General features: G+C 45.5%; 1 protein-coding gene across 1 annotated transcript in view; it reads left to right on the top strand.

The window, feature by feature from the left end:
* Positions 1–25,127, top strand: part of RAP1GAP2 (RAP1 GTPase activating protein 2) — a gene marked incomplete at both ends in the record, with an annotated part of 215,472 nt that overhangs the window by 154,800 nt on the left and 35,545 nt on the right. Inside the window, 7 exon segments of the mRNA XM_080827395.1 lie at positions 5,932–5,967; positions 10,727–10,771; positions 11,495–11,527; positions 11,914–12,126; positions 13,291–13,394; positions 22,618–22,696; positions 23,442–23,495. Of these exon segments, the coding sequence (XP_080683521.1) occupies positions 5,932–5,967; positions 10,727–10,771; positions 11,495–11,527; positions 11,914–12,126; positions 13,291–13,394; positions 22,618–22,696; positions 23,442–23,495 (564 nt within the window).

Here is a 25,127-nt window from a genome sequence, read left to right as displayed (position 1 = left end):
TATTTTGGCATTTATCCTTTAAGTTATTTTTATTCTGGATGAGTGATGTGTGTATTCACATGCAGACCTATACATTTGTATCTATACTTATATATACATATATAAACATATATGATGTATATACATATACAAACATATATATATGTATATACATATACATATACATACATTCTGTATCTGTATATCAATATCTATGAATATTACATAGGAAATACACACACAAACACGATTTTTATATTTAATTGAAAAAAATGGGATCGCCTAAACTCCATTTTTCTCACAGTGCATTTTGAATCTTTGTTTTTGTATAATTAGCATAGATGTCCTCTCATAGTATTTTTTGTAGGGGCATAATCTCATGCGTTATTTACTCTTTCCCTCACTGGTGGGTACTTCGGCTGTTTTTACTTTTTTTTTCCCTTAAAGATTTTATTTATTTGAGAGGGGGAGAGACAGAGAGAGAGAGACACAGAGGAATGGAGAGAGAGAACATGTGGGTGTGAGCCCACATGCAGGCGGAGGAGCAGAGAGAGGGAGAAGCAGACTCCTTGCTGAGGAGGAAGCCCTGAGAAGACAAACGCTTAACCAACTTAACCAACTGAGCCCGCCAGGTGCCCCTGGCTCTTCCTACCTTTTTGCCTGTAAATAACATCGCAACAAATATCATTGTATAGTTGCCCAAATACTGCGTTAGGGTAAATTTCCTAGAGTGGGTTTTTTGGACCAAAATACATGAACATTTTTTGGGAAAGATTTTATTTATTTGTCAGAGAGAGCGAGAGCGAGAGAGAAAGAGCACAAGCAGGGAGAGTGACAGGCAGAGGAAGAATCAGACCCCCACTGAGCAGAGAGCCCAATGTGGGGCTTGCTCCCAGGACCCCAGGATCATGACCTGAGCTGGAGGCAGATGCTTAACCGACTAAGCCACCCAGGTGTCTCATACGGGAACATTTTAAAAGCTGTGGACAGAGAGCACCAAATTGCCCTTCAGAAAGATTGTACCTGGTGCACACTTAACCTACACAGTCCCTGTATCCTTAATACCATATCCTTGCCAAACAAGTTTTCTTTTTAATTTCAGCCAGTCTGACGATAAAAGATGTTGCTTTATTATCATAATTTCTTTAATAACTAGGGAGGTTGGACATGTGCTGTGTCTTTTCTGTTCATTTAATTTTTCTCCTTTAGCAAATTGTTCACATCTTTTGCACATTTTATGGTTTCCCTTACAAAATGTATTTATTTGAAATTTGGTTATGCGAGTTGTGTAGGTCTGTGTGCTTGTGAAGTAGGCTGTATGTAAAGCATAACCCCCCTTTACTATTCCCATTCCCTCTTCTCGATATACAGATAGGCAACCTTTGGTTTTGTTTTTATAAAAATGGGATCATATTCTGTGTGTTCTCCAATTTGCTCTCCTCACCCACTTAATGTATCTTGGAGAGTGTCTCATGGAAGCAGTAACTCTGTTGCCTTCTTTTGAATGGCTGCATAGTTTGTTTGAAACAGATTTATAGAGATACAATTTTTGTACCAAGGTCACCAATTTAAAATGTATAATTCAAGGATTTTTTTGGTATGGTCACAGAATTGTGCAACCATCACAACAATTGAATTTAGAACATTTTCATAACCTCAAAAGGAAACCCTCGTACACCTGAAACTATTATAACATCATATGTTAACTATACTGGTATTAAAATGAAAAACAACAACAACAACAACCAAGAAACCCTATACCCTTTAGCCATCATTCTCCACATCTCCCATTTCCTTTAGTCCTAGGCAACCACAGACCTACTTTCTGTTTCTATACATTTGCCTTTTCTGAACATTTCCTACAGAATGAATCATAATAGGTGGCCTCTTGTGTTCTGGCTTCTCGCACTGTTTTCGAGGTTTACCTGTGTTGTGTGTAGCATGAATAAACACATTATTCTTCTTTTTTTTATGGCTGAATACTGTTCCACTGTGTGGATATGCCAGAATTTGTTAGTTCATGAGTTGATGGCTGTTTAGGTGGTTTCTACTTTTTGGATGTTATGAATATGGCTGCTGTGAATGTTGGTGTGTGAGTTTTTCTGGTGGCCATGTGTTTTCATTTCTCTTGGGTTACATACCTCGGAGTGGAATTCCTGGGTCAAATGGTGGCTCAATGGTGAACTTTTTGAGGACCCGCCAAACTTATTTCCACAGCGGGTGCCCCATTTTGCATTCTCACTAGCGGTGTGTGAGGCCTCCAATTTCTCCATGTTCTCGCCCACACATGCTCTTATTTCTGTTTGGTTACGGCCATTCTCATGCCTGAAAAGTGTTTCTCAGTGTGGTTTTGGTTGACGTTTCCCAATGACTAATGATGTTGAGCGTCTTTGCGTGAGCTTATTGTCCATTTGTATATCTTTTTTGGAAAAATGCCTATTCAAGTCCCTTGCTCATTTTTACATCATTGGGGCACCTGGGTGGCTCAGTTGGTAAGCCTCCAGTTCTTGGTTTTGGCTCAGGTCTTGATCTTGGGGTCCTGGGATCCAGCTCAGCTTGGAGTCTGCTCCCTCTCTCTTTCCCTCTGCCCCAGGCCCACTTGTGCACACACTCGCTCTCTAAAATAAAATCTTAAAAAAATTATTATTGAGTTGTAAGAAACCTTTATTCTAGATACAAGTCCCTTATTAGATAGGTGATTTGCAAATATTTCTTCTATTCTGTGAGATTGTCTTTTTGCTTACTTGACAGTGTCCATCGAAGCACAGTAGTTTTTTAGTTTTGGTGAAGTCTAATTTATTGTGTTTTTTTTTTTGCTGGTGCTCCTCATGCTTTGGGTGTTCTATCTAAGAATCCATTGTCAAATGCCAAACGTCATAAAGACTTACTCCTGTGTTTTCTTCTAAGAGTTTTTAAATTTTAGCTCTTACAGTTAGGTTGTTTACTGAACTCATTTATTATATTAGTTTCAATAGTTTTCTTAGCGAATTCCTTAGTATTTTCTTTTTAAAAAAAATCTAATTAATTAATTAATTTAGAGATTGCCGGTAAGGGGTGGGGAGAGGGAAAGAATCTCAAGCAGATGCTGCGCTGAGATCACGAAGGGCTTGATCTCCTGATCCTGAGATCATGATCTGAGCTGAAATCAAGAGTCACTGACTGAGTCAACCAGGCACCCCTTTAGTATTTTCTATATACACGATCATGTCATCTGTGAATGGAGATAGTTTCGCTTCTTTCTTTCCAGTTTGAAGCCTTTTATAATAGTTTTTTTTTCCTTTTTCTTTTTCCTTACTGCTCTGGCTAGAACATCTAGCACAGTGATAAATAGAAATGATGACAATGGTTAGTTTTATTCCTTATTTTGTGGACAAAGTATATAGTTTTCCATTATTATTATTTTTTAAGATTTTATTTATTTATTTGGCAGAGAGAGAGATCACAAGTAGGCAGAGAGGCAGGCAGAGAGAGAGGAAAGCAGGCACCCCGCTGAGCAGAGAGCCCGATGCGGGGCTCGATCCCAGGACCCTGAGATCATGACCTGAGCTGAAGGCAGAGGCTTAACCCACTGAGCAACCCAGGCACCCCTAGTTTTCCATTATTAAAAATATTTTCATGTTGAGGGACTTCCCTTCTATCTAGTTTTTCTTTCTTTCTTTTTTTTTTTTTTTTTTTCTAATTTCTAATCAAGAAAGAGTTTGGAGTTTTGTCAGATGCTTTCTCTATGTCTATTGAATTGACAATATGGTTTTTGTTTTTATTCTATTTGTCTGGTGTATTATAGGCATGGATTTTTGGATAAACCAACTTTACTGTAATAAATCTCACCAGGTCACAATGTGTAATTCTTTTTATATGTTGTTGGATTTGGTTTGCTGGTGTTTTTGAGTATTTTTGTGTCTATATTCGTAAGCTATATAGGTCTGTAGTTTCCTTATGATGTCTTTGGTTTTGTTGGGGTAATGCTAGCCTCCTATAATAAGTGGGGAAGTGTTCCCTCTCCTATTTTAAGATTTTTTTTAAAAAAGATTTTATTTATTTATTTAACAGAGAGAGAGATAGCAAGTAGGTAGAGAGGCAGGCAGGGAGAGAGGGGGAAGCAGGCTCCCTGCTGAGCAGATGATGATTTGATGCGGCGCTTGATCCCAGGACCCTGAGATCATGACCTGAGCCGAAAGCAGAGGCTTAACCCATTGAGCCACCCAGGCACTCCTAGAGTTTCTGAGGAACTAGTATTAATTCTTCTTTAATGGCAGAATTTACAGTTGAAGCCATCTGGACCTGGGCTTTTCCTTGTGTAGCTTCTTGATTACTAATTCAGTTTCTTTATTTATTATAGATCTTTTTAGATTTTCCATTTTTTAGAGTCAGCGTTGGTAGTTTGTGTGTTGGTAGAAATTGTCCATTTCATCCAAGCCATTTAATTTAATGGGACCCAGTTCATACTATCCGAACATAGCTCACTGTAACCAAACGCTGCTGCAGGGAACGTCCATCCTTGTGTTTACACGGAAGTGTGCTTATAGCACAGATCCCTAGAAACGGAATCACTGTGTAATTGTTGATTGTTTCTGCCCTTTTGTCCTCTTCCTGCTCATCTTTCTAGCCCTATTGATTTGTAAAAATTCTTTCTGTCTAGGAATCTTGGTCTCCCGGAGACTGGAGTTGGTAAGGGTGCACAGAGCCAGTGGAAGGATAGGTTCGGGAGTCGTGTGTTTCTCGGCTGCTTCTGGTTAAAGATGCTCGATGTGGGGGTCTGAAGCTCGTCTTCCACGCTGTATGTTCCCACAGGGGGTTTCCAGACCCTGGGACCCGAACTGCTGGGGTCAGAGACTGTTGCCTCTGAAAGGCCAACTGTGGCCTGAGGGGAGCTCATTTGAAGCCAGGGGACTCCACAAAGATCCTTCCCATGGTGGCTCTCTCTGGGAATTCTGTGGGCAGGGGTGTCCAGGTAATTCTGGCCCATTTCTGACTACAGAGGAAGGGAGGGACGCTCTTCCTCCACATGAAGTTACAAGGACCTCCTTGTTTTTCATCATCACTGCTTTCTTTCCTTTCCTATTCATCTGAGGACTGTGTTCTGGGTGCTCATTAACTCATGGCTTGCCAGGCCCAGATGTGGGCAGTGATGTTAAGGCAAGAAAGTGTAGCTATTTTTATGGAAGGGGAAGTGGGGAAACTGCTGAGAGGTCTCTGCGTGGGTTTTGTTAGGGTAGAGCTTCTGGTCCCTCACCCCTCTGTTCCATTTCCTTTTTCTGCTTTTTGCATTTACCTGGAGTTTACAAGGAGGGTGCCAAAGCAGGTTAAACGTTTGGACTTTCATAGTTCGAGATTTTTCAAAAAATCTGTCCAGGTCTCTGGAGGCTCCACTTCAGTGGTTTCCAGGCTTTGCTCACAAGCTCTAGGGTCCCAAAGAGCTGCCTTGGGGACAGGGGACGGGACAGGCATCGTAGGAGCTCAAGCCCTATGGATGCTCTGGCCAGAGGGGCTCTGCTTCTACTGGTTTTATATGTTGGAGTTCTAAGTGAGGCTGGAGACAGGAGGGCCGTGTGGCCACAAAAGTTTGGGAAACTACTTGTGTTGGACACCTTAGCCCCACTGTTGGGCTGAAAAACATCCCAAACAGGACTCCTCCTGGAGACTGAATCCAAGGGCTGACGGGTATTTTAGGGAACTTGACTTTTCCCTGGGGCCCCACAGCTCCTCTTTCTTGACAGAGACTGAGTGCCTGTTCTCCCCAGGGCCATTTGCCAGCTTGGGCACATGTAATTTTTTCTTTTGTTAGGGGGTGTTCTGTCCTGCCAGCCCTGCAAAGGCAAAATCAAATTACCTTCTGTCTTGATTCAAATGACTCTTGTCTCCGGGGAAGCCCTGGGCTAGGCCTGCAGAAAATTGGTGAGGAGATTTTCTCAGCAGACCTCCAAGCTGATGCAACCTCTTTGTGTCTTTCAGTCGGCAGAGTTCTTCGAGATGCTGGAGAAAATGCAGGTGAGCATCCCCAAAGTGGGGAGGCCAAGCCCTGGGGGTGGGTGGGTGTGCTGCAGTGATCATGCCCAACAAAACCAGGCAGAACATGGGAGCCTTGGAGGGAGGGGCGGAGAAGAGTGAACTGCCAGCCTAATGGCTGGGACTACCTCAGGCCATTTTTTGTGTTGAGTGGCACTGAGGATTTTGGTAAGGCTCCTGCCTGAAGATGGGGAGAAGACAGAAAGCAGAACCCCTCCAGCAGAGCAGATGTGGGTATACCCCTACAGATGTGGGGAGGGCTTGAGATGGTTCATTGTTCCTGGAATGGGTGGGAAAGAAAGTCTGAAAAAGAAAGCCCTTTCTTAGGGGAGGTCATCTTGTATCTGGGAGGCAGAACGGAGGGGGAGAGACCCACTAGAGGTCAAACCTGTACCTAATACTCGCTAGCATAAGTTCCTTCCCTTTTCTGAGCCTCTGGCTCCTGTTTTCTGTCTACTCACAGCACTATTTTCACCTCCCTCCGACACCAAATGTGTGGTGGTTTTTCCCCCACCAAGCAATTCTGTGACACCAGCTGGGTGTCCTACAGTCAACTCCATTCTGACCCTGTCTACCCAGAGAGCACTTCCGATCCCACAGGGCAAGGGCTCTGCCCCACAGGTCACCTTCTCACCACTTTCGATGCCAGTCATTAGTCCGTTATCACCTGTGTTTCTGACCAACAGGCTATAGATTTGAGGTTCCCCTGACCCCCTGCTCAGGTTCAGTTAGTTTGCTAGAGTGGCTCACAGAACTCAGAACAGTTTACTTACTGGATTATCAATTTACTATAAAGGGATATGATTCAGGAACAGCCAGATGGAAGAGTTGCAGGGGCCATGTGTGTGGGGGGCAGGGAAGAGCTTCCCCGACCTCAGGATGCACCTGTCTCCCTGCACTGCCGTGTACTCACCAACTCAAGCTCTCTGAGCCTATCATTTGTTTTTTTTTTTTTTTATGGAGGCTTCAGTACTTAGGCATGATTGGTTCAAACTCCCAAGAGGTTGGAGGGGTGGGACTGCACATTCCAACCCTCTAATAGTGGTTGGTTCCCTGGGCATCCAGCTCGTCCTCAGCGGTGTCCCAGAAGGTACCTCTTTAACAAAGGAAGAACCTTGGAGCTTTCACCTTTATGGCCCTGGAGCTGTTTCAGGAACCAAGCACAAAAGATGAAGGATTGTAACAAAAGATGCTTCCAAACGCTCCCATTGCTCTCATCGCTTAGGAAATTCAACAGGTTTTAGGAACTCTGTGCCAGGAATGGGGTGAAGACCAAAATATTTATTATTACAAATTATGCCACAGCCCCTATAAGTAATAATTAAATACCCACTTACAGAGTTGTTGGGATAAAATAATATATGTCAATACTTGCTAGGCACTGCAGAAAAATCAGTGTTCCAAAGGATTTGGGGGCCTTTCTAATCACCCCTCACCAAGGGCCAGGGCTCATAGGTAAGAACTGCTGCCCTGGGGAGTATGGGGGCGGGGTGGTGCATCCGGAAGGCTTAACTGATGTAAGTGGGAAGGATGAGAAGACGATGTGGACAAGAGCACATGTATTTTTTTTTTTTTTAAGATTTTATTTATTTAGTGGGAGTGAAAGGATGGGGAGGGGCAGAGGCAGGAGAGGGAGAGAGAATATCGAAAGCAGACTGTGTGCTGAGTGTGGATCCCAGGGCAGGGCTTGATCCCACGGCCCTGAGATCATGACCTGAGCCGAAATCAAGAGTTGGACGCTTAACTGACTGAGCCAGCCAGGTGCCCCAACAGCACATGTATTTTTTTTTTAAAGATTTTATTTATTTATCAGAGAGAGAGAGAGAGAGAGAGAGAGTGAGCAAACATAAACAGGAGAGCGGCAGGCAGAGGCAGAGGGAGAGGGAGAAGCAAGCTCCCTGCCGAGCAAGGAATCCACCCCCGCTCCCCCACCCCGGTGAGGGACTTGATCCCAGGATCCTGGGATCATGACCTGAGCTGAAGGCAGACGCTTCACCGACTGAGCCACACAGGCGTCCCTAGCACATGTATTTTAAGCACTTTTCTCAGCTCAGATGCTGACAAGTGTTAGCCCCTTTCTTCCTGATGAAACCCATAGGAAGCAGCTCTATTATCGCCAGTGTCCCCTCTTCACAGGTAAGAAAACTGAGGCACAGAGGTCTTGCTTAAAGCACTCAAGCACTCGTAGGTAGCAAGCAGTTTCCAAACCAGAAGTCTTAGCCGTTATGATGCTGTTTGCCCTAAGTAGATGGTACCAGCTCAAGGAAGGAAGGAAGGCTCTGTGGCAATGGTCTGGAGGCGCAAGAGGAGAGGCAGATAGGGTCCTGAGGTGCAGGGGGAGCTGCCGAGGTGCGCACAGGGAAGCCAGGTCTCCCTACCCTTGGGGAAGGACAGAAACCATTGGAGGGAAAAATCCTGCTGATGGTTGTGCCATTGTCATGAACAAGTGACTAAGAGCCTCCTCGGGGCCCAGCAGTGTGTGGACTGCACACTAACTTTATAGACATTTAGGGACCTTGGTCAGGTTATGGAAAGAGGATTGGCATGCGCTTTGACAGCGAGTGGTGGGAGCTAGCGTGTAATTACGTGCTCAGCTGCCTGGAGTAAAGTGAGGATTTTCACCCTGAGCCCTTGAAATCCCAGCTTTTGGGGAAGCTGGCAGGGGATTTGCGGCTTCCCTGGCCTTCTCTTCGTTTGTTCCCACAACCCCACAACCCACCAGTCCCTCACTCCCATCTGGAGACCCCAGCCCCCCCACAAATAGCTCTCTGTTTGAGCACATAATTCAGCCTCACTTAACTGGCCTCCATTGCTTCTGTTACTACACTGCTGGGCTTGACTTCTCAACCAGATTGAGACCCTCTTGAGGGCGGGGGTCTGGTGTCTGGGCTCCCTCTGTATGTTCGTGGCAGCAGACCTCCAAGGGTCTGCCTATTCTATCTCTGTTGAGACTGTCAGGGACTGAAAAACTTCCCTGGCCTCCAAGAGGCCCACAGTTCCAGCTCCTCTGTATGGACAAAACCTCACATATGGGAGTGAAGCAGGTGGCATGGTGTGGCCAGATCCCGTGCTTGGGTGTGGGTGCCACTGCTTCCCAGGCTGTGGCTGTGGACACTGAGTCTCAGAGCCGTCAAGTGCTCTGTGAGTCATGGTGAGCTGAAACTCAGATCTGGGGCTCCTGACCCCCTATCTGAGAGTAGAGGAATTGGAAGAGGGCACAATCCCTATGAAGCAACGTGGACTAAGTAGACGAGCTTTGGGTCCATTTGGTCCTGGGTTCCAAGTTTTAACCCCGACACTGTCTAGCTGAGTGTCCTTGGTCAAGTAGCTTTAGCTCTCTGGTCCTCAGTTTCTTCATGGTAGGGAAAAAGGGGGATGATGACAATGCTGATTATAAAGGCAGACCCACGAAGGGGAGAGGGCCCAGAGCTGGGCGTGACTCTGTTGTCAGGGAGGGAAGGGAAAGGGAGGAGGTTTGCTTTCCTGCCCAGGGGCTGTTTCCAGGTATGGGTGACTAATGCAGGACAAACAAAACAAACTCCTGACATCACCCCCTTCCCCATCTGCCCAGTTTGCTTCCCTGGACAGGGTCTGCTGGGCCACCCAGGTGGTTGTCTTCTCATGTGGGGAGAGGAGCACCTGTCCAGTGGGAGGGGTCCTCCCACGCCCTCCTGAGCAATGCTGCAGAGTGACTCAGCCTGGAGAAGTATGGAGAAGCTGAAGTCTAAATCCAGCCAGTGAGCAGGAGCCCTGGGCTCAAGGGCCTGTGGGATAGGATCGTGCACTTGGACGGACAGTCTCTCTTCAAATCTAGGCCCTGCCACTCATTAGCTGTGCAATCTCAGAAGCAGTCTGCTCCCTGCGCCTCAGTTTCCCTTTGGTATAAAGGTGCCAAGGGCTTCATAGGAGACAACAGTGGGAAGTTGCTGAGGAAGCTTAAAATCCCCATGTTATGATTAGGGTGGTTTTCTCTCCTAGTTGTCCCACCACTTCATACCCTTATTTAATTTATTCAGTCTTACTTAATTTACTCACTTATTTAATCTACTCATGTGCTCCCCTCTTGAAAAAACCCAGTTAAGTCAGACCTTGACCATAGGAACGCTGGCCAAGGCACTGCTTCCCAGAAGCGAATGAGCCCCAGGCCCCCTGCCTGTCACATGTGGGTTTGCACCCCAAGGAGGGGGAGGAGCTGTGGAGGCACTGGGTCCAGAGTGCTGGCTTCAACACCATTCAGACATGGGTTCCCATCCTTGCCCCTCACCTCCTGGTTCTAAGGGCCTGGCAGAGAGAGATTTCAGTGGCAGGATGATACTTCTGCCTGGTGATAATGACCTATAGCAAAACCAGTCACTCTTTCAAGGGCTGAACACATCCTCAGCATTTAACCTTGACTCCAGCAGTAGCTGCTATTACCATTCCCATTTTGCAGATGGGAGCACTGAGCCACAGAGGTTTGGGACTTGCCCAAGGTTGTAAGTGGCAGTATTGGGACTTGAACCCTGGTGATCTCGCTTGAGTCTGGGCTCTTCCCTGCCTCTCCTCCTGCCTTACTTGGAGCTGCCGTGAGGACTGAGTGTGACAAGGCGTGTGATGTGTAAGCACCTGGCGCATATCCGCTGTCACTGTTATTACCAACCCTATCAAGGCAGGTGCTTGAGAATCCCAAGGGAACCCTCCATTTGGCCCCTGTTTTATGACCTTTTCTTTCCCATGGATCCTCTTTTCCTTGTTTCCACAGGGGATCAAGCTTGAAGAGCAGAAGCCAGGCCCCCAGAAGAACAAGGTGGGCTGTGTGGATGAGGTGGGAGGGAGCCTGGTGGGCCCGGCAGGGTGTGACTGGCATGCTGGGGTCTGTAGGCTGCCATCTGCCTTTCACCAAGAGCTCCTTAAGTGGGTGTGCCCATGTCCACGGGTGCATAGTGGGCAGTAGGAAGGCTCTGGCTTGATGCCTTCAGGGCAGCCTTAGAGTGGCCTGGGGTGGAAGCTTCGGGTGAGACCTAAGGCCTATGGCTCAGCCCAGCCCTTCTGTACCTGCTTCTGCAAACGAACCGCACATGCATTTCAGGGCATCAGGCTTTGGGCTCCAGCAGCTCTCAGCTTCAGTTTCCTATCCCCCAGGCCGGGGGTTGGGGGCTGGGCAGCTCATCACTTGGAGGTCAGCTCCCTTGCCTAAAGGGATCAGGGGTCATCTTCCTGTTAAAGCTTCCTAAGGGGTGAAGCTGATGTCAGGAAAGGTGTGAAATTCACAGCCTTTTTGTACCGAGTCTCTAGCTAGGCAGGTTTGCGCTCTGGGTCTGTCAGTCTGGGGAAGCATCAAGGGAGGCCAGGTCCCAGAGCCTCTCTGCTGTTCTTGATCTGGTGTTCTTCTCTTCGATGCTCTCAAAGCTCTGGTGTAGCCTGCCAGGCACCCTCAACCCCCCGACCTGGGAGAGGGGAATGGAAGTAACCCTCAAACTTCACAGGCGCTGCTAGGGCTAATGGTAGCCTTGTCTGATTTGTCTTGCAGGATGACTACATCCCGTACCCCAGCATTGATGAGGTAGGAGCCCCCTGGCCCCACCGTAGCCTGCCCTGGGTCTCATCTCTGGGGTAGGGCTGGGCGAGCTGGTGGTGCTGATGGTCCCTGCTCCACCCAACGTGGGAGAGGACCTCAGGCCTGAGACTGTAGCTCTGTGGCCTCAGTTTTTTTGTGTTCAGACAGGGGTGCTGCTCGAAGCCTTGTAACTCTGGTCCAGCGTCGGTGAAGCTGGCAGATGTTGTTGGGCTTAAATTTGGGGTTTGTGTTACTGTATCTGGCCTCAAATACAGGGGTCTTCACCTTGGAACAGTTCAAAGGTGGGGGGTATATACCACCTGCAACCCTCCTGTCCCTTCCCCCTGTAAAGCCAGGGCAGGCCTCAGTGTAAGACCTTCTCTCTGCCCCAGGTTGTGGAGAAGGGAGGCCCGTACCCCTTGATTGTCCTGCCCCAGTTTGGGGGCTATTGGATCGAGGACCCAGAGAACGTGGGGACGCCGACCTCCCTTGGCAGCAGCATCTGTGAGGAGGAGGAAGAGGACAGTCTCAGCCCCAGCACATTTGGCTATAAGCTCGAGTGCAAGGGTGAAGCCAGGGCCTACCGCAGGCACTTCCTGGGGAAGGTGAGGCTGAGGGCCCCACACCAAAGCAGCTGAGGGTGGGGAGGGAAACCCGCCTGGCTCAGCCTCCTCCAGCATCCCTGTCTCTGTCTCTCCTCCTTCTTTGGCCTTCCCTCTCCCTAGGCCCTGCCACTGTCCTGCTATCCTGGGAAAGTCTGATTAGTGCCACTCCTGGCTTGGGGGAGGGGTGTGCAGAAGTCAGGAGGGCTCAGAGAGATGGGTCCCTGGAGGCACCGCTCCCAGCAGATGTTCTCGGAGGTGATGGGTTGGGTAGTGTTGGGGGGTGAAGGAGGGTGAAGGAGGGTGAAGGAGAAAATGTGTTCTTACACCTTGGAAGTCTTTGTCTCCCTCTAAGTAGTCCAATCTCCCCTGTCCTCACTCCAGCAGTCCCCAGGGCACTTGTTCTGGATGATGCAGTGTGAGCCTCTGATTGCTTATAAGTGACAGTCACAAATCTCTAAATACATTCTGCTCTTCAGACTTGCCTGGTTCCCGAGGGCAGGTTCTGGAAGTCTCTAGCCTGAGGCAGTTTCACAGAGTCTCAACTGCATGGTCCAATTCAGACTCCAGGGCCCCACGCTGATATGGCAGGTCTGCGGTGGGCTCCCTGAGCCTGAGACCCGCTGTCCAGAGGACCTCCTAGCTCCTCATGGGTGGAGGAGCCAGGGGCCTCCTAGCTTTATTCCTGCAAATGGTCTGAATCAGTGAGGGCTGCCCCCTGGGAGCAAGGAGGTGGATGTGTGGGGTCCTTGGAGAAGAATTTGAGCATCAGCATTCAAGGTGGACTTGAATGCTGGATCTGTCCCTTCCTGGTTGTGTGACCCTGGGCAGTTACTTAACTGGCTTACTTCTCTGTGAAATGGGAATGATGATGTCATCTCCTCCATTAAGTTGTGGTTAAGATTAAAGGAGTCAATGTGCCTTAAGTCCTTAGTCCATTGCCTGGCGCACCCCAACGACTGTTGGAATCTATTCCTATGATCTTGCTCCTTCCTCCTTGTCCTCCTTCCCCTCCTCTTCCTTCTCCTCAGCAGCAGCCATAGCAGAAGCATCCTTGTCTTTCCTCCTCGCTGCTGTGGGGCTTCTTGCTCCTGGGGAAGGAGGGGATTTGGGGGCCATGTCTGGAAGGTCCCCTCCTGTCTACTAATACCTGATTTCTGTTTCTAGGATCACCTAAACTTTTACTGTACTGGCAGCAGTTTGGGGAACTTGCTCCTGTCCATCAAGTGTGAGGAGGCGGAGGGCATCGAGTACCTTCGGGTCATTCTCAGGTGGGGCTGCTGTGCCTTTGGAGGCCACGCCTCTAGTGGCAGGGACCCAGAAATACCCGTCTGACCAGTCTGGTCTGGGTGTGCTGGCGGGGAGCCAACTGACTGGAGTCCTGGGGCTCCGTTCTGGCTGCCAGGCCAAGAGACCAGGTGTTTCTGTCAGCCAGTGGATTGTGGGAGTCAGAGAGGTATCCTAGTCTCAAGGTCACCTAGGCCAACCCCCACCTGCCTTTCTGTCTTGTGGGGACCATGGCTCTGAAGGAGTTGGGAAGAGAAACTTGAGCTGGCTCATTCCAAGTTGTCCTGGGAGAGGGTTTGCCAGAACACTGCCTGTGGTACGCGTCCCATCACGAAGATAGGTCCCGAAGCTTCTCTGTGTGTGCTGGGCGCCTTGGGATGGAAAAGTGTTCCCAACGGGAGCACCGTTTTATAGCTAAGCCAGGGTACCTCTCTTGGTTCAAGGGCAGGAGTGAGACCTGGTGTCCGTTTTGTTCCACTAACATGTTTTGTAAAATCTCCTTTGCACCAGGAAGCGTCATGAGGGCCGGGGATGCAATGATGACTGAGTGGAGGTCTGTTTTCTAAAGGCTTCTAGTCTAGTGGGAGAGAAAAAACAGGATTTTAGTATGTGTCACAGGTATTATTTTAGCGATAGGCACAGGATGCTGTGGGAACACAGAGAGGCTATATCTTATTTATCTCTGTCCCTGGTGGGCTGGTGGAAAAGCCTGGGAGGCCACGTGTTAGTGCTCAGCGGAGTGCTATGAACCTGTTAAGCTCCCAGTCTATAGTTGTTGAATCTAATTGGAAGTCCTTGATGGTGTTTGGAAAAAGCAATAACATTTTTTTTTCTGCCCACATTTCGAGATAAAATACAGGAGGGAGCAGGGGCACATATCTGTGCTGTGGTGGAGGTGTGTGTGTGTGTTTGTGTGTGTGTGTGGTACAAGGATGTTGCCAGCACCCGTTCAATCTTGGCTTTTTATTAAGAAAGGAAGCAGTTTTCTTTACTGAGGTTCACTTGGCTAGCAAAATCATATTTGCAAGGCAAGGAGAAGGTAGTAACTAAATTGTTAGAGCAAATTTTTTTGAGGGAGTGATATGTGGATCCCCATCTCCAAATAGGATTTCGAGCTAGGTGAATCTCTGTAAAGAAAATTATTTCTTTTCTTAGTAAAAATCAGATTTCTGAGTAAGATGACAATTGAACACAAGGATAACTCCTTTTTTCTAATATTATATCCTATCTGAAATGCTGCTTCAGAACTGAAATAGAGAAAGATGTCAGGAACACAATACACACTTTGAATATTTTAAGAAATAATTTACAGGGCAGTTAGGACTATAATGTGGACAACATTGAGAGTTAAAATCCAGCTCACCTTCCTTAGACAGCAGTGTAGCATGGGAATATATGAAATTGAGATTCTGGGGGAGTCAGGAGTCTTTCCACATGGAACCACTTTTTTGTTTTGGGTCAACAGCATTTAAAATCGATCTCCTGGGGAGCCCAAGGGCAAGCTCAAGTGTAGCTTTCCGAAATAGAAAACCAGTGAGTAGGGTGGCAGGGAGAAGCCATACACCAGCTAGAAGTTGGACAATCATATCATGTACTTGGGGTGATGGCCAGGCCAGATTGAAAACCAGACATAAGAAAATTGGCCCCACAGCTTTAGAAGCTTTACCAGACACAAAGAAGAAATTATACAGAGGCGAAACTCCCTCGCTGGCAGCGACTCTTGTCCCGGCATCTTCCTCGTTCCCTGCAGGCTTCTAGATTATTTAACTGGTGTTTTAAGAGAACCAGTTTTCCAGCTTAAAATCTGAGAAGAATTTTCTGACAGCCTCTGTGTGTGCTATGAGAGTAGCCATGAGGAGTTTATCCACTACTGGAAATGAATAACTTTCAATCATCAACAAAGATTTCTTCTTTTTCAAGCTTGGATATAAAGAAGAAGTAGGGAAAAAAACCCTCACGGGTTGCTGAAAGAAAAGATTCTGCATCGAAAAAAGCATAACCTAGCATTTAGAAGGTAGGGAAATGACCAAATTTTAGGAAGGATTTACTACAGAAAGCCAAGTAAAATTTAGATGTCTATTAACTTTGTATTTTCAGCAAACTTCCAGAAAAAAAAAAAAACTGTATGAAAGAAAAGACAAAAGATAAAATAGGACAGCAGAATGAGATGAAAAATTGCTGGTTAAATTAAGGAAAGAATATAAGAAAACTGAAAGTGGTCAAAAGAATTTTAAATGGTTTTAGAAGCACTAAAGAGCAGAGTCTAGTTTGTGGAAAACCCAGTTAGTAATATTGAGAGCAAGTTTGAGAGGCTTTCATATAATTCAGAGGAAAACACAACTCTAAAATGATGAGCAAAATTGTAATGAATAGGGAGGACAGTGAGTAGGAATTAAACATGTGGATAATTGATGTTCTTAAGCTGATTGAAGATTTAACTCTGCACATCAAAATGACTCACCTAGTTTCAGACAAAATCAGTGAAAGAGAACTAAAAGCTGAACATATTTTGATGAAAATGTAGTATTCCATGGATATAAAATCACTGGTAGAATGAAAACCTTCCAAAATAAAGGGAGATAAAGAAAACATTAATGTATAAAAAAAGATAGGAAATAAAGAACCATAAATAAATAAAATGGAAGTCTGAGTACATGTGATGTATAATAAATATAAATGAGTGAAATTCCACTATTAAATAGCAAAGATTCTCAGTTTGAGTCATCCCTCCATCCTCCCCCGACCCCACTAATCAATCAGTCAATGTATCTGTATTTTATTGACGAAAGTAACTCAGTTTACTAAAGAAAGTAACTCAACAAAGAAAAGTGTTGAGAAAAAATTATAGCAAATATAAAAAGGTAGCACAGTTGGCGGTATTAATATGAACAAGTAGAATTTGAGGCAAAAAAAGCAATCAGCATAACAAAAAGGGCTATTATCTATTCATAGAAGATAAAGTCTTGATCAATCAGGGCTTAATACATGCCAGACTTTGTCCTGGGATGGAACTAATGTAAGGAATTAGCTCATCTCTTGTTATTTGGCTGCAGAAAACATTCAATATGGATTAGGTATTCTTACTCCTGTTCTCATTCTCACTTATCGTCTTCTTATGGACATGGATTATTTTAGTCTAGTGACGGTGATCCAAAGATAGATGATATGGGAGAACAGAAAGAAGTTTATAAGAGCTTGAATGTGGAGTGTGTGTCTGTGTGTGTGTCTGTGTGAGTGTAAGTAAGGTTGAGAGGTCATGTTGGAGAGGCAAGGAAAAACAAAATCATATCTGGACCATGTCTAGGAACTTAGATTTTCTTTTATGAGTCAGAGGAGAGCTCCTGAAAGGGGAATATCATGATATGATTTGCGCTGTAGAATGATCACTGGCTAGAGTAAGGAGAATGTCTTAGAGGGAAGGCAAGGTCAGAAGCAGGAAGCAGGAAGTGACAGGCTGCTGTGAAGGGTCAGCTGTTATCATGTGATTAGACAGGCCACCAGGTTGCATAAGGTGTTTGCAACCAGTTCTGATGGGAAGTGGACCAGAGTGCCTTGCACTGTGGATAGAGAAAAATGGATGGAAAGCTCCAAAACACCCAGGGAAAATTGACATTAAGAAAGACAGCTGAGGGGTATTCAGGTAGCTCAGTTGGTTGTGTCTGCCTTTAGTTCAGGTTGTGATCCCAGGATCCTGGGCTTCTCTCTCCCTCTGCTGGTGCTCTCACATGCGCTCTCTCTCTAAAATGAATAAATAAACAATCTTAAAAAAAAAAAGCTGAAAATATCAACAAATGAACTGGTTTTACTGCTAATGAAATGCAAATAATGGTATACTTTCAAATGACTTAAATATATTTAATATCTGAAGAAGATAATAGCATCTGTAAGAGGGATAATAAATTATGATACATTGAATGAATGGATGAATCAAGAATGGATACACATGGGTACAAAATGAAAACAGTTGGAATTATGGGAAATAAAACACTTGAAGTTGAAAATCTCAATACATGGGATAAAATCTAGTCTCATATAATCGGTTTGGAATCAAGGCATGAATCCGTGCATTGGAACATAGTCTCAAAGAATTCAGTCAGAGTACAGCGCAGATAGAGTGATGAAATACGTGAAAAAGAAAAGATGTGTGGATAATAGACTGATAGCTTTTGTCTTAGAGTCTCAGAGGGAAGAGGAGAAAATCAGTAGGGAAGAGATATCTAAAGAAATAATGGCTGGTGGGGCGCCTGGATAGCTCAGTGGGTTAAGCCTCTGCCTTCGGCTTAGGTCATGATCTCAGGGTCCTGGGATCGAGCCCCGCATCGGGCTCTCTGCTCAGCAGGGAGTCTGCTTCCCCCTCTTTCTCCGCCTGCCTCTCTGCTTACTTGTGATCTCTCTCTCTTTCTCTATCAAATAAATAAAATCTTAAAAAAAAAAAGAAATAGTGGCTGGGAATATTTCAGAATGGAAGAAAGCACCACACTGTGGTGCTGAGCATGATTTTAAAACAAAGCAATACTACTGGACACAGTGAAGTGAAGCATTAGAACGTCTAAGGGAAAGAGAACACTTTTAAAGCTTCCAAAGGATAAAGACACTCCTCTATGAAGTGATGACAACCTGGCTGAGAGTAGACTTCTTATCAGCCATGGGACAATAGGACAGTGTCTTTAAAATGTTGGAGGAAAGAAAGAAAGGAAAGAACAGAAAGAATCCTTTAACCTAAAATTCTATACCTAGAGAAGCTATCTGCAAACACAAAGTCAAACTGTTTTCAGACAAGAGAATGAAGGGAGTGCACCACTCATAGGCTCTCCCTGAAAGAATTACTAAAGGATTTACTTCAGCCAGAAGAAAAGAGAAACCAGATGAAAAGATGTTGTTAAAAAGTGGCAAGGGTGCCTGGGTGGCACAGTTGGCTAAGTGTATGACTCTTGGTTTTGGCTCAGGGCTCAGGTCAGAGTCATGGACTTGAGTCCCATGTCAGGCTCTGTGATCAGCGAGGAAGACTCCTCTGCTTAGGATTCTTTCTCCCTCTGCTCCTATCGCTCATGTGTGCGCATACTCTTTCTCTCTCTCAAAATAAAGAAATCTTAAAAAAAATAAAGTGGCAAGAAATAGGTCAACTATGTTGATAAATTTAATTACTGAGGAGGGAAGAAGAATTAATTTTTGTGTGTTTAAAAAGAGGCTTGACTTGCAACGGCATGGATGGAACTAGAGCTAAGCGAAATGTCATCAAAATAAGACAATTATCATATGATCTCATATGTGGAATTTAAGAAACAAAAACAAACAGGATCATAGGGGAAGAGAGGAAAAAAAATAAAACAAGACAAAATCAGAGAGGGAGACAAGCCATAAGAGACTTAAAAAAAAAAGATTTTATTTATTTATTTGACAGAAACAGACACAGCGAGAGAGGGAACACAAACAGAGGGAGTGGGAGAGGGAGAAGCAGACTTCCTGCCAAGCAGGGAGCCCGATGTGGGGCTCGATCCCAGGACCCTGGGATCATGACCTGAGCCAAAGGCAGACGCTTAATGACTGAGCTGCCCAGGCGCCCCCCATGAGACTTTTAATCATAGGAAACAAACCGAGGGTTGCTGGAGGTTGGAAGGATGATAGGGAGGGAAGAGTTCACTAGGAGGTGGGAAGGACGATTGGAAGGACAGAAGTAGAAAGGACCACAGGGAGGGAAGAGTTCACTGAGTCACTATTTCCTCTTCCCTCCTCAGAAGAGACACAGCAAGTAAGGTTAGAGTTTGTTAGAAAAATGTATAAAAATGTGTCTTGGAAGTTATAGACATATAATCTGTAGCTGAAACTAGCAGAGGGATAAGGGGAATTTTTTTTTTTTTAATTAAACTGAGGGCAGGAAAGGAGGAGTTTTAAAAAGGAAAGAAAGCACAGAGTAATAGAAAACATAAAATAATAGATATAATTCCAAATTCATTAGTATTCACAATAAATTTAAATAGATTAATTTATCATATGAATATACCAGACTAGCAGGCTAAAACTGAACTAAATTTACAGCTATATTCTTCCCCCACCTTTGCCATTCTTTTTTAAAATTAAGTTTGTTTTAATTCCAGTATTGTGAATATACTGTGTAATGTTAGTTTCAAGTGTATAATGTAGTTATTCAACAATTCCTTCCATTAGTCGGTGCTCATCACGACAAGTGTACTCCTTAATCCCCATCACCTATTTCCCCCCATTCTTCCCCCCACACCCCCTCTGTTCACCATCAGTTTGTTCTCTGGAGTTAAGTGTCTGTTTCTTGGTTTGTCTCTCTCTCTTTCCCTTTGCTCATTTGTTTTGTTTCTTAAATTCTACATATGAGTGAGATCATATGTTATTTGCCTCTCTTTGGCTTATTTCACTTAGCATTATACTCTCTAGCTCCAACCATGTCATTGCAAATGGCAAGATTTCATCCTTTTCATGGCTGAGTAATATCCCATTGCACAGATTCTTTATACATTCATCTATCAGTGGACACTTGTGCAATAAATATAGGGGTGCATCCCTTTGAATTAGTGTTTTTGTATTTTTGGGGGGTAAATACCCCAGTAATGTGACTACTGGATCATAGGATTTGTAGCTATATTCTTCTTATAAGATACATACCTAAAGAAAAATAATGTTGAAAGATTTAAAATAAAAGAAATGGAAAAATATACGCTGGGAAAATCCTAACCAATGCTTCCAGGTGGTATAGCAACATTAATATCAGACAAAATAGAATTTCAGGGACAAAGCATTAGTAAGGGTAAAGGGAGTACATTACTTTGTAGCTTGGAAATACTTGTCCCCACTGTTGATATTTCCTCCCGTATGGAAGGAATACTTCTGTGTAACACCCCTGACTCTCTCTGCCTTCTCTGATTGGTGGGTTAGGGAGCAAGAACTTGACATGTGTAGCCCTTTCTGTTTTTCCTCTTGGAATTGGCTGCCCACAGGGTATGCCCTCCACTCCTCTGTGCTGGAGGCCCCACCTGAGAACCCCCTCCAGAGGAGGCTTGCCTCTTGCCTGGCAGCACCTGGGACCTGAAGGACAATCCTGGGGTTTAGTTAGAAGACCCATTTCATCTGTACACTAAAGTGGGTGGCTTTTATCAGGAACGAAGGAGTTACTTTGACTTCTAATCACCTTACTCTTAATTTTTTTGTTTCTGAATCTGTTCCTTACCTGGGTGGAGAAAAATGTTAGACATGGGTCCCTTTACTGGACCCACAGAAGGCTCGGCCCCCATGATGATAGAGAACAGTCCACCTCGAAGATCTAACAGTCATGGAGCTGTACTTAGTAATATGGTCTTGAATTCAGACAGGCGGAAACAGATAGGAATGTAATAGACAAATCCTCATTTATAGTAGGAGAGTTTAGTAACATCTTTCAGACACCGATGGAACAAGCAGATAATTGCAAATACGTAGAAGATTTGAACAATACAGTTAACAAATCTGGTCTTGTAACATACATTCCTGAACTCAACAAAACGAAACAAAACAAAACAATACATTGTTTTTAAGCCCACATGGAACATGAAAAATGTCTGTGTAGTACATTAACTGATCTAAAATAATTAACATACAGATTATGGTCTCTGAACTTGGGAAAATTAAGTGAGAAATCAACAATTACTGAAGGAAGAGAACATTTAGAAAGCTAAAAAAAAAAAAAGGAAGGCGACCCTTTAAATAACTTACGGACTAAAGAGGAAATCAGGAAAGAACTGACAAAATATTTAGAACTGAATGACAGTGAAAATACCACCCAGCAATTTGTGAGATGCAGTTCAAGTGGTAGTTAGAGAGAAAGATGCATAGTTTAAAATGCATTTGTAAGAAAGAAGAAAGATTAACTGTGTAAGCATGCGGGTCAAGAAGTTAGAAAAAGAATAGCAGGAAGAAAAACCCCAAAGGAAATACAAAGGAAGGAAATAAAAAAGACAAAAAGAACAAGGCTAGTGAAGTGGAAAGCAACAATAAAAAGGAATGGAGACGGCAAAGCCAAAAATTGTCTCTTTGGAAAGATTAATAAAATAGGTACACCCCCATCAAGGTCTGATTATGGAAAACAGAGAAAAGATACAAACAGATCATGTTAAGACACTGAAGGGAGGAGTGTGATTATAAGTACAGGTTAAGTCCTAAGAGAATACCAAAACCCATACTATGTCAATGCACTGTTGGATAATTATATAGAAAAACAAAATGACTGAAATTGACTCAATAAGGAGTAGAAAACCTAAATATTCACCGTTAAATAAACTGAGTCGATAGCCAAAGCCATCCCCACCATCCCCCCCCAAAGCCCCCAGGAAGCCCAGAGATTTCAAGGATGAGTTTTAGCAAACCTTTAAGGAACAGTACGTCCCTGTGGTGTATACAAATGAATTCAAAGGTTCAGAATCTCCTCAGCAATTTTATGAGGCTGGAATAACACCTTGATATCAAAACCTGACAAGCGAAGTACAAGGAAAATAAAACAAAAAAGCCAGTGTTGCTATTGATATGAAACTCTCAAGGAAATATTAACAAATTAAAGTCAGCAGGATATGAAAAAATAATACAACATAAGCAAGCGAGTTTTACCCATGGAATGAAAAGATGGCTCAACAGAAGTGTAATCTACCAGGTTAACAGATTAGAAACCATGTGACAATCTCAGCAGATGCAGAAAAGCATTCAGTAAAATTCAACACTTTCATAATGTGCTAAAGGAATCAGGGGAACAGGCTAAATTTAGAGTCTTACGGTGAATCCCTTTATAAAGCAACTTTCATCCTCTTTATATTTTGACTAAATCTAGATTTTCAAGTATTAGATTTTTCTTTTCATAAAGGCTTAATTGCATGTGAGAACACACGTCTATCCAGAAGTTGTGCCCAGTTCTTTGGGAGAACACAAAACATCCCCACAGCAACCCCCAGATCATGGTGAACTTGAAGGTGACTCTCCACACATCCCACATCTCGGTTACAGAGATATAACAGTATACCCTCCTCCGGGATAAGTACAAGATTCCCTTTTCCCACAACTTGAGTGTGGCGCCCAGCTCACGGGTTGGGAGAAATGCGGCAGATCTGACCCAGGGTCAAAGCTAGTGTGCCTTGTGGTCTGGTGTGACCTCAGTGCTTTTCCTGACAGACTCCCTTTCTCATAGACCCCTTTTCTCACCTTCATTCACATGTGCAGGTCCAAAGTGAAGACAGTGCATGAAAGGATCCCCTTGGCTGGATTGAACAAGTTGCCCAGTGTCCCTCAGATTGCAAAGGTAACAACCAACCCCTGTGAGAAGTGGGCTTCCTCTCTTAAGCCCAGGGCTGGGGTGGGGGTGCAGCTTTGTCCAGAGAGGGCTCTGCCCTTGGAGAGGGGAAGGCCACTGTGCTCTTTGGCCCTTGATGCCATGGATGGGGTGAGGGAGGGCTATTGGCAGATGTCCTCATCTTGCCTATAACCTCCCCATCTCATCCTCACAGCTGAGGCTGCTCATGGCCTCCACCCCCAAGTTCACAGCTGGTTCAGGGGACCAGAGACATGGAAAGAAAGGGCTGGCTATGGAGAGTACTGTAGGACTTGAGGAGGAGGTGGGGTGGCCAGATAGTCTTCACAACACAGGAGAGATAGGCTGGAGGATGGCTAGGCTGTTGGTCCAGACAGAGAATTCCACCCCCCCCCCCACCGTTGAGTAAGGAGCTGTCCATCAGCTGGTGGAGGGACCCATGTCTCTGCTCTGAGATATTGGGAGCTTGAGAACTGAGTCAGCAAAGTGGGGTGAGAAGGATGGTTAGTTGGGTGGGACCCACATGTTGGGAGCAGGAATGCCAAGCAGAACTGTGCTGAATGCCTTCTGTGTGACCTCAGTTTATCGGGAAACCCCAGGAAGGTGAGTTGGCTTTCCTAGCCACTAGTTAGTGAGCAGCAGAGCCAGGATTCAGCCCCGGACCTTCTGACCCTGCAGCCCCAGTGTTTTCAGTGGAAATGGCCCCTGAGCTGTGTGTTTCTCTCTTCCTGCTTAGGCTTTCTGTGATGATGCTGTGGGGCTGAAATTCAACCCTGTCCTGTACCCCAAGGTGAGGACCTTCACCTCCTCCCCTCGCCCAGGGCTCTGTAGCTTGGCACGGATTTGCGTACCAGTGGCTCTATGGGATGTTCTGTGCATCTTGGTGGGGTTTTGTGGGGTCTCCAATAAACCTCCATGTCTCTCCCTCTCCCTGCTCACCCCTTTGCAAACTGGTCCACTGGAAACCTGTCCTTGGCCATGCCTGGGGAGAGATCCACCTGAATTGGTACCCATCTGTTGTGGGGGCGGTAGAGGGGTTGCAGTGTTGTGACCTCTCCCCCTTATTCTCGTCATACTTCCTGAAGGCCCTTCTGATGTAGGGAGTGATTCCACCTATAGCTGGAGGGTTAGTGCAGATCTAGTCTGCCATCATGGAGGAGCAAGGGGGCAGAACCCCGCTAAGAGAAAAGGCTAGATTGTGGCTTCCCGTTGCCAGAGTTACTGCAGCTCTGAGGCCTTACAGCCCCTGCACAGCCCTAGTTAATAAACAAGCTGGTTCTGTTATCACTTTCCTTTGGACTGGCCTGAATTTGACCCCAGTTGTGGGAGTGTGGGTGGGCAGAGGAACAATAATAACAAAACTAAACCAACAAGCCCACTCAAGAACAATTATGGCACGACAGGACCTAAATCACTCACAGACAGTGAATTGCTTTAAACTGGTCACGGGAAGAGAGCTGGCGTGCAGACTCCTTCATGAGCTGGCAGGGTCTGGAGGGTGGGAAGGGGAAGTGAGCGATGCTTAGAAGCTCGCCCTGCGCACCCACACAGTGGCCACGGAGGCTTGCTGGGGCTGGCTCAGTCCACTCCCTGCACCCCGCTGCTGGTAGTAAGGGATGGCTAGCTGGAATGTTTGGGTGGGGAAGAGAGGCTCTGTCCTGGCCGAGGAATCCAGCCCCCCCTGGAACACATGGCTTGGATGTTCATGGTTGTGCTTGACACCATTCATCCCTGTGCTGTGGCTACGCTAACGGCAGGGTCCTCGCCTGCGCAGGAATGTGCCAGAGCCCCCTCTCTCAGACACCCTCTGCGCGTCTGGAGGCTCTCCCCAGTAATAAGCTGCCCCCCCCGGAGCGTTTTCTTTCATTCAGTCTGCCCTTCCCTTTATAATTAAAGCTGAATTAGTGAGTTTTAACTAAACATTAAAACCCATCATGAAGGCCTTATTTAACTACAAGTTTGGCAGTTTTTGTCATCAAATCCTGTCTGCCGAGAGAAGCTGGGGACGGTGCTCATTTGCACAGTTCTCCCTATGACTTGGAAAGCCTCTGGCTCTGGTAATAATGGAAAAGCAGCTGTATTTTCTTGTTTTCTGTATTTGAAGGACCACTTAGTCCAGCTTGGGTGTTAATCTGGCTGAGGGAGGTGTGTGTGTGTTTGTGTGTGTGTGTGTGTAATTCATAGAGTCTAGAATGTTCTGTGGGGCCTTCTCCATGGCTGGATGCCTCTTCCCTGGCAGGGCAGCTGGTCTGCAACTTTGACCGTTCCATGTGGGTGCAGGGTCTCCGTTTGGGCCTGGGCAGCGGTGCCGTTCCCGGCGGAGCTGAGAAGCGCCCATTTCCTTGGGCGGCTCAGAGCCTCCCTTGGGTTGCATATGCCGAACCACCGGTCATGCCTTGTTTGTCCCTCCTGTGTAATATGT

This window comes from Martes martes, assembly GCF_963455335.1.
Source record: "Martes martes genome assembly, chromosome: 16".
NCBI classification, from domain to species: Eukaryota; Metazoa; Chordata; class Mammalia; order Carnivora; family Mustelidae; genus Martes; species Martes martes.
The sequence above is the reverse complement of the archived record's forward strand: the minus strand, read 5'-3'. Positions and strand labels throughout refer to the sequence as shown.